The 9,039-nt window shown below is 39.2% G+C and overlaps 2 protein-coding genes across 3 annotated transcripts; one reads left to right on the forward strand and one right to left on the reverse strand.

The window, feature by feature from the left end:
• Positions 1–1,026: 1,026 nt before the first annotated feature.
• Positions 1,027–3,286, reverse strand: LOC118629761 (helicase POLQ-like). The gene is made up of 2 exons (XM_036261386.1): positions 2,787–3,286; positions 1,027–1,769 (listed from the first exon to the last, which is right to left on the reverse strand). The coding sequence occupies exons 1-2, from the start codon at positions 2,964–2,966 to the stop codon at positions 1,035–1,037; spliced, it is 915 nt and encodes a 304-aa protein (XP_036117279.1). The 5' UTR covers positions 2,967–3,286; the 3' UTR covers positions 1,027–1,034.
• Positions 3,247–8,676, forward strand: MRPS18C (mitochondrial ribosomal protein S18C). 2 transcript variants are annotated; one of them, XM_036261399.1, is made up of 6 exons: positions 3,248–3,459; positions 4,790–4,842; positions 6,837–6,920; positions 7,841–7,898; positions 8,416–8,475; positions 8,560–8,676. In XM_036261399.1, exons 1-6 carry the CDS (start codon positions 3,360–3,362, stop codon positions 8,631–8,633), a joined length of 429 nt encoding a protein of 142 aa, XP_036117292.1. In that variant the 5' UTR covers positions 3,248–3,359; the 3' UTR covers positions 8,634–8,676. The 2 variants fall into 2 exon arrangements, with proteins under 2 accessions (XP_036117299.1, XP_036117292.1); XM_036261406.1 differs by lacking the exon at positions 7,841–7,898 and having other exon boundaries at positions 3,247–3,459; positions 8,560–8,653.
• The last annotated feature ends 363 nt before the right edge of the window (positions 8,677–9,039 follow it).

Here is a 9,039-nt window from a genome sequence, read left to right on the forward strand (position 1 = left end):
TCTGAGCCACATCAGCCAGGCTTCATATGGTTCTTAAGATACTAACTTAGGAGTTTCAGAAATACTTATACAGTGATTGGTTGACAGGCTGATCTTACAGAATGGCAGCAATTGTATCTTCATCTAAAATGACACATATTTGCAATACAGGCAAGATTTTTGAGAAACACTGTATGATGCATTGTTATTAATATACTTTGCACTTAAGTCTTAACTTCAGTTGTCTTTAAAGATGTTTAATTTTAATCAGTGGTATTACTAATACTGACTTCTTTCATTCAAGATATCCCAGCAGTCAAAGGAATTTCAACAACTAAGTTTTGGTAGAGAAGACAGCCAGCTAAGGAAACAGCAGCTAAGAAAACTGAGGAGCAGCTAGACAATCAGAAAAAAACAAACAACAACAACAAAAACAAACAGGAGTGGAATGTCAAGGAATCAAGAAAAAAGTTTCAAAAAGGGTCTGGTCAATTGTGTCAGGGAAGCTACTGAGAAGTCAGGAAAGGTAAGAACTAAAGGTATTACTGGGTTTAGACACCCTAGTCATTATATCTTAAGTGAGCACACAGAACCCAGAGTTGAAGTGGGTTGGGAATTATTTGTGGTGAGGAAAGGGGAGGCAAGGATAACAGGTTTGAAAAGTGTGACCATGCCTGGCCGGTGTGGCTCAGTGGTTGAGTATCAAACCATGTACCAAGTCGCCAGTTCGATTCCTGGTCAGGGCATATGCCCAGGTTGTGGGCCCAATCCCCAGTGTGGGGCATGCAGGAGGCGGCCAAGCATCTCATAGATGCTTCTATCTCTCCCTTTCCCTTCCTCTCTCTCTGAAGTCAATAAAGAAAAAAAAAGAGAGAGAGAGAAGTATGACCACAAAGGGAAGGGAAGAGGTTTAGTAATAGCCGGATTGGGATAGGTTGAAAGGATTGATATTTTGATTTGTTTTTAAGATGAGATATGACCATGAAAGGATCTGCTTTCTACTGATTTGCACTAATTCTATGGTAATAGTGGCACTTTTTTTTTTTTTTTTCATCTCAGCAAAATGCATTACCATATAATTTTTCAATTCCTTTGAACTGAACATAAAGGTCTCTCACTTTGCTGGGTAATGAATAAAAAGGACCAAGATCATTTGATGATGACTCAATTGTCTTCTTAGCAACATTAATTTCTTCACATAGGAGAGTCTCTTTGAGCTGTTTAGTCCTAGAAAATATTGGTGTTTGGGCCTTTGCATTTCCAGTCATGGTACTTTTTAGATGATCTTTAAGACTTTTTCTCCTATTCACATCTGAATTAGTTCTGACTTTAGAAGAGGACTCATCAATTTGCTGGGGTTGCTCTATGCTATTTTGGGGCAACTGCTTATTCATAGTCTTGTGAGAGGGCAAGTTCCAATCCTTCTCTTTAGTAGACGGATCTCCCAAATCATTTGAATAGTTCTGCAAATTTTCAAAGTATAAAACCTGTGAAGAAGGCAAGTCATACAAAAGATCAGCTCCAGGTTTAATAGAGACATCTTCATGCCCGCTCTGGTTCTTTGTGTGCTCATCTGTTTTTAATTCAGTAAAGCTGCCTACAGTAGTAACGCTGAGTTTGCTATATCTGATGCTTTCTGAACAAAGATCTTCAATGGCAAGGTCTGTATCATGTTTTCTATTTTCAGGAAGTTGCATATATTTTTGTTCCAGGTCATCAACTTGAGCTAATAAAGAATTTTCAGCAAAGCTATCATAGTCACCAAACATGTCCTCTTCACTATCATTATTCTGGAAAGAAAACAAAAATGTTTATAGTCAATTCTAGCTTCAGTAAGAATAAACGTTTCAGCCTAGGGCTATACCAGGTATATAAATAAATGGTCACAGGCAGATCACAGATCTAAATGTAAATTTAGATGAAATAGATATAATCATCCCCATTTTACAGATGAAGAAAAGGAGGCCTAGAGAGGGTAACCGCACTCTCAGTGGATGAGGATGCTGGGATCCTAATTCTTAAGCCAATGCTAAATTCTTCAAGTGGTAGGTAGCAAGACTGACACATCGATTGGGATAACATCTGACTAGTAGAAGTTCTGATATTGCACTATCCCTTCCCTCCCAGACGCCAGTCTACAGGGAGTGGCCTGTAACAAAATCATGCTTGTACTAATTACTGCACACTCCAAGAATGTCCCTAGGAATTGACAGAGTGTGCACACTGACGTAAGGTGGTCTACTAAACAGAAGTGATGTAAACGCGGGCGTAGCAATATAGTGTAGTGATTAAGAAACACAGGATTTGGAGCCAGGAGTGTAGTTTTTTAACTTCTCAGGGCCTAATTCTGTTTAAAGTCTAGATACTGTAACTAGTTTAAGAAAGTACCCTGCACATAACCGGTCTCCAATAAGGGGTAGATTTTATTAGTGCAGCAGTAACTTCGAAGTCTAACTTTGCGTCTCAGTCATGCCACTTATTTGCTGCGTGTACAACTTTTATGTCTCGGGGGTTTGTGTTTCTTATCTATATAAAACGGGGATAACAAGGCAACACCTGACAAATAAGAATTAACAGCAATAACAAAATGGAGGAAAGCACACGGACTAGTGGATAACTGGTCAACTGTTTGCACCTGAGAAGGAAGCTGTCAAAATTATGGAGTTTCAAGTTCCGTGCCTTCTATAGCTGGTCTCCCACTCCTTGCAGTGGGCATGCGCAGTAGGAGACCTGGGTTTGCATCACTGCCCCAAAGGTGGGAAACGGGGCCAGAACTCAGGGGGATTTGAGAGCTGACAGGGCTGTACCTCCACTGGTTGCACACCCACAGTTTTCCGTCGCGGGCTCCCAGCCACCAGCTCCTCGTCCTCCTCATCGTCTGGCTTGAGCTCGGCCGCGGCAGGGGCGGCAAAAAGAATCTCTAGGCTAGGACGGTTCCTTTTGCCGGCAGACACCCGCCGGCGGATGCGGGAACCACTTTCATCCATGGCAGGGGCCGAGGGCCCTGCCCGAGCGACGTCCCCTGTGACCCAGCCGCCAAACCCCAGTGGCGGGGTGAGTGCAGGACAGGGCAATAGCACCGAGGCTAAGGTCGCTCACCACTCCATCCACTTTTGGGAAAGACCACAAATTAATTGCTCTCGGACCGGAAACGGAGGCAAAAGCGTAGCAACCCCCCTTCTCGTCCAATCGTGAGTGTCGCGGGCTTCCTGCGCGGTGAGCGTGGGAACGTCAGCGTGATGCGCAGACGCAATGAACACACTTCCCAAGCCCCCGGCGTTCGCTCGCGGAACCTTTGACGGGAGTCCTCGGGCCAACCCGGGCAGAGCACCGGAAAGGACGACGTAGAAAGAGGAAAGGAGGAGAAGGACCGAGGAACCATGGCTTGTGTCATTGCTGTTTGCAGTGGTCTGGGGAGGAAGAAGTTAACGCACTTCATAACTGCTGCTGCCAGCCTCCGAAATCCAGGAACTCGAGCGGGTAAAGTCTCCATGTCCGACGCCCCGTTGTAGCATTCGGCCGCTGCCCTAGCCCTAGCGAGGTCGGTGGAGCCCACGCGGTTAGCTAAGCGACGCAGGTTTCCAGGCAATGTAAGAGTTTCTCCAACTCTTAGGTGGGAATCTGTAGTGCACTACAACTAGTATTTTAAAGCTGAGGGGGAGCGTGAGATGTTTTCTAATACACCTTTTTTTTTTTTTTTTTTTTTTAACATAGGAGAATAATGGGTGATTATTAGAAAGAGGCAGGGACTTGTCTGAGACCTCCAGGTAAACTTGATAAGGAAGGGACATTTCCAGAGTCCCCAGCAGCAAATTCCAGATATCTGAGGACCCAAATCAGGGCGAAATTGTGACATAAGCCCTCGAATCTCTGCACTTTTATCTTCTTTATGCTTCTCTATCAATAACTATTGCCTGTAGGGGGGGTCTGTTACTCATTTTTCCCTTTGGTATGACAATGCCTTTCTGATACTTCTCCCCTAAGTATCTGTATTAAAATATATATTTATAAATCATGATATGAAGAGAAAATCATTACTGGAAGAGCCTGGCCGTGTGGCTCAGTGGGTGAGCGTTGCCCCATGGACTGAGAGGTCCCAGTTCCATTCTGGTCAGGGCACATGCCTGGGTTGCAGGCTCCATCCCCAGTAGGGGGCGTGTAGGAGGCAGCCCAGCAATGTTTCTCTCTTCACATAGCGATGTTTCTATCTCTCCCTTCCTCTCTCTTTAAAAAAAATCAGTAAGAACATATTTTTTTAAAATATCAGGAGAGAGCAACTGATCTGAGATTGTATGGGTAGGAAAAGGGTATATGCCCTTTTTCCAAAGCCCTGGAAGGCATCCATATTAAGTCTTACTCTGCCTCATATCTAAAGGTTTTTATCCAATCATTGGGAGTGTAATGAATATACAATCTTTTATTTTTTTTTTTATTTTTTTTATTTTTTTTTAATCCTCTCCTGAGGACATTTTTCCATTTTTTGTTCAGATAGAGTGGGAGGGAGAGAGAGGAAGAGAGAGAGAGAGAGAAACATCGATGTGAAAGGGACACATCGAGTGGCTGCCACCCGCACGACCAACCAGGGCCGGGGACAAACTGCAACCGAGGTACGTGCCCTTAGCAGGAATCGAACCCGGGTCTCTCGGGACCGCAGGCCGACACTCTAACCGCTGAGCCAAACCGGCCAGGCGAATATACAATCTTTTATATTCAGATGTCCCTTGATTTATCTTGCCTCCATAAAAACAATGTCTTTAGCTACTCAGCTAACAAAAATAATTGGTTTGTTGCTGTTTCTGTTTAATTGCAGTGCTGTGGAGAAGTTGTTCACAGTATAAACAGGTGACCAGCAATGAGGATCTGGTAAGAATTACTTTCTTCCTTTTTATAAGGCATTTGCAAATATGACCAAATTCTTATATTTTAGCTATTTGAATAGAGTTCAGTAGGAGAACAAAACAATAATCATTAGTCTTAGTTTGAAAATTATAATTCATTGATGAGTAGTCACTTAAGTTTTCAAGAGAATCTCTAGATACCTAGAAAGAAGCATGGCTTCTGCCCTGACCTGTGGGGCTCAGCTGGTTTGAGTGTAGCCCTGTACAACAAAAGGTAGCTGATTCGATTCCCGGTTAGGGCACATACCTAGGTTGTGGGTTTGACCCTCAGTTGGGGTGTGTGCCGGAGGCAAAGCATCAGTGTTTTTCTCTCTCCCTTCCTCTTCAAAAAAAAGAAGCATAGCTTATATAGTACCATATTTTTCTTCCTAGAGCTTAAATTTAAGTACTTTGGGAATGAAAAAAGGTGGTCTGGGTGGATGGAATAACTAATGACAATCCAACAAAGGCATTTTACAAAGCTTAATTATAGGTTGGCTTTTTCCCCATTTCAAATTCATTTCTATTTTTTTTCCATTCATCACTTTGGGGCGGGGGGGGAGGGGGAGGACAACGACGACTATCTTTATAAATGAGGGACAAAATTAAAGTTTCATACCAGGACATTAAATACAGTTTCTTCTGTCTTGTAGATGTATTTCTATGGGTTTTAAGTACTAGGATTAGACTTGGGCAATATAGGTTTTCTTCTTCCAAAGATAATTTGACACCAGACAATACAAAGCACTTAGTACAGTGTAGGGAAGGAATATAGTCAGTCATTACACGTGAGCTGAATGTAAATTGGATTAAGAGCATTAAGTCTTGGAAAAAACAAAAGAACTCTAGTCCTTCTGAGCATCTATGTTGGTCATTCACTTCAAGACAGTAAAGGAAATTACTAAAGCTCCTTTTTATATTATAAACCCTACTGAGATGCTAATGAAAGCTATGGGCTCTCAGAAAAAGGCACATAGTCCCACTCATTTGTAATTTTACATACAACTAGAGGGGTTCAAGGACTTCAAAGCCATTTCTAGATTAAAAATCTCTAGACTGGAGATGCCTGTACTCATTGTAGGAGGGAGGCTTTGTGACAGAAACATTAGAGGTAATGAAGAAAGAAAAAACAAAGGCTGACACAAACTTATAAAGCAGTCTGGGAACCATAAAGTTTTCGCCAAAGGACCTTATAGTAAGCCATGGGAGCATTGTTATTTATAACAAAAATAGTGATAAAACATCTGATAGAGAAATATGGGGATGGATTTAGGGATTATACTAAACATTGATATCTGTTGTGTTATAAGCTTTTTAAAATTTAAATCTAAGTTAAGAATTTTTAGCCCTGGCTTGTTTGGCTCAGTAGTTAGAGTGTCAGCCTGCAGACGAAGAGTCTCAGGCACATACTTCCTTCGGAGGTTCGGTCCCTGGCCCTGGTTGGGATCATGTGGGAGGCAGCCAGCGAGTGTGTGTGTCTCTCTCCCTCCCTCCCTCCCTCCCTCTCACTCTATCTAAAAATCAATGGAAAAAGATCCTCCGGTGGGGATTATAAGAAAAACAAAAAACAAATTTTTAGTCACCTACAATCTGGGCAAAACATTTGAGGAGACAATCACTTAGCGCATATGTGATTTTTTTCTCCCATAAGCCCTTTTTCTCCCAAGATTGTATATTTTATGCTAAAATCCTCCATGACTTAATTCCGCCTTAGCCAAACTAAACCAAACTAAAGAACTTGTACAAAATATGGAAAAGCATACACTGAAATCCTTATAATGGTGAATCTTTTTCAGAAGTCCTTGTTTTTTTCTTTTACAAGCCAAAATGTTGTATTTCTTCCTTTTCATAGTAAAAAGTGCAAAACTAATTCTTTGGATAGATTTAAATGTGATAGCCTTAAGGTTTAGTTTTTTAAGATTCAAAATGAACACATTAAACTTTATTATCATATATATATATTTTTTTCCTTTATCCTAGCCTATCCCAATGGAAAATCCTTATAAGGAGCCTCTTAAAAAATGTATCTTGTGTGGAAAATGTGTAGACTATAAGAATGTACAGGTGAGACCTGGTTTTACTTTACTATGATACTTGATTTTAAGATTTTGCTTCTTCATTACTAAACAGAATCCAGTCAGTTTTATAACAGGCTTTGTGGAGGGGCAACTTTGAGCAACATCAAAATTTTAAATCATACATTTTTAAGTATAAGGTATCTCTAGTCTAATAATAGCTCACTATGGCAGTAATTTTCAGTTGGTGGAGGTGAGTAGTTTGGAAAAAGCTTCTCTGGTGAAGTTGATCTCTGTACCTCAGCACCAATATCACTGCTTCACGTATAATTTTATCTCAGCAAGTTAAGTGGCAAGGGGTAAAGAATGATGTTGGAGTTAAATATACTGACAATAGTATAAAATGATAGCTGCTCTATAGGGAGAAAAACCAAGAAGTTTTAAAATGTAACATATTAGGAGGATCATGCACAGTGCCAGGAACATTGCCTGGCACCTGGAAAGTGCTAAAGACTTTAAATTAATGAAACATAATTACAGCAAATGGCCCAATGTATCTGTACCTCTTAAAGACTTTGCTGTAGTCTGGTATTATGTGACAGCCTATCATGATAAATTAAACATTTAGTACTTATTGTAAGCAGCAGAATTTTCTAAAAGAATCTGTAAAAATGTCAAGAAAACAGCTTTAGCACTGAAGAATATGCTCATTAATCTGTTGTACAGACTTTTTGAACAAACTGGATAAGAGATGTTAACATTAATAATTTAGTTACTTAAAAATATGACTTATTAATAGGATGCGTGTAATTCAGTATCTTTCATATTTTATGACGTTTGTCTGAAATTTATTAATAAACCTTTATATAATGGTGACATATGAGGCATGCTTTTTGAAATTGACACAATCAAGGTTGAATAACAAAAGTATTAATATAAAATTTATTTTCCTCTCCAAATAAAACTCAGCTTTTGTCCCAGTTTATTTCTCCATTTACTGGATGCATTCATGGAAGGCACATAACAGGTATTTTGTTTTCTCTTATAACAACTTATAAATCTACTTTTGTTATTTAAGAAAATTGGCAAATTTTCTATTTTCAAATAGTACTATAAATCACTACTAGAAAGTTTAGCATTTAAGAAAGCATCTTAGTCCAAAAGACATTTTACATATCTTCTGTACTCAGAGGTAACTGTAAGCTGATATGTAGAAAACTTGGGCTTAAAAAATCGTGTGGGTATTTTGGAGTATACTATAATCACTCCTAGATGATTATTTAAATAGGGGGCCTATTTCCCATAAGCCACATTGGGTCTGCCATTTATTTTTGTTAAAAGCTAAGTTTACATAGTGTCTGTGGCTGGTTACTTTGTGTGCTAAAAGAGTAGAGTTGAGAAGTTACAACAGAGACTGTATAGCCTGCAAAACTTAAGATATTTACTCTCTGGCTCTTTACAGGTTTTCCAACCTTTACTAGACAATTGTTATGCATTTTGAATATTGGCATTTTTTATGAATAAGAACGCATTTTCTTTTATAGGTCTTTGTGGGAAGAAACAGAAAGAAGTCACAAAAGCAATTAAGAGAGCTCAAATAATGGGTAAGAGCATCTGTAAAAATGATTTGAGCCTATCCGAATTTTGCCTGTTATCTTTTCTGAAGAACTTTAATTGTCTCTTTACAGGGTTTATGCCAGTTACATACAAGGATCCTGCATACCTCAAAGACCCTAAAGTTTGTAACATTAAATATCGGTAGTAAATTATATAAAGTTATCATCAATAAAGTATTTTAAAATTAATGGTTGTTGACTCAAACTATAATATTTAATAACCTGTAGAAAATTAGGCTAAAATAAATCATTCCCACTAACAATAATTATTTTAACTCTTAATATGAAATTTTATGAAGAAAAAGTTTTAGGTATGAAGTGAGGTGTTTACCTATCCATACCAGTAAATGTTCACTAAATAAAACCAGATTATTTTAAATGTTAACACTTACTACATTTACATACACGTGAATAAAAATATCTGGTCCACAAATAGCTTATACAATAATAGACCATTGACAATGGGATATTAAATACAGAAGAGATGACTTGTATTGGAATTTTAGGTCCAGATTCTGTCTTGTAAGTGGAATTCTAGGGATATGGGTGCAG

The sequence above is a fragment of the Molossus molossus genome, unplaced genomic scaffold (genome assembly GCF_014108415.1).
Source record: "Molossus molossus isolate mMolMol1 unplaced genomic scaffold, mMolMol1.p scaffold_m16_p_1, whole genome shotgun sequence".
NCBI lineage: Eukaryota > Metazoa > Chordata > Mammalia > Chiroptera > Molossidae > Molossus > Molossus molossus.

What these genes read in the sequence shown, in the direction of transcription:
- LOC118629761 (XM_036261386.1), bottom strand. Translation starts at nt 2,966, where the DNA reads ATGGATGAAAGTGGTTCCCGCATCCGCCGGCGGGTGTCTGCCGGCAAA. An exon ending in TGGGTGTGCAACCAGTGGAG is followed by an intron (nt 1,770 to 2,786) that starts GTACAGCCCTGT and finishes TTTTCTTTCCAG; the next exon opens with AATAATGATAGTGAAGAGGA.
- MRPS18C (XM_036261399.1), top strand. Translation starts at nt 3,360, where the DNA reads ATGGCTTGTGTCATTGCTGTTTGCAGTGGTCTGGGGAGGAAGAAGTTA. An exon ending in AAATCCAGGAACTCGAGCGG is followed by an intron (nt 3,460 to 4,789) that starts GTAAAGTCTCCA and finishes GTTTAATTGCAG; the next exon opens with TGCTGTGGAGAAGTTGTTCA. An exon ending in TAGACTATAAGAATGTACAG is followed by an intron (nt 6,921 to 7,840) that starts GTGAGACCTGGT and finishes AATAAAACTCAG; the next exon opens with CTTTTGTCCCAGTTTATTTC.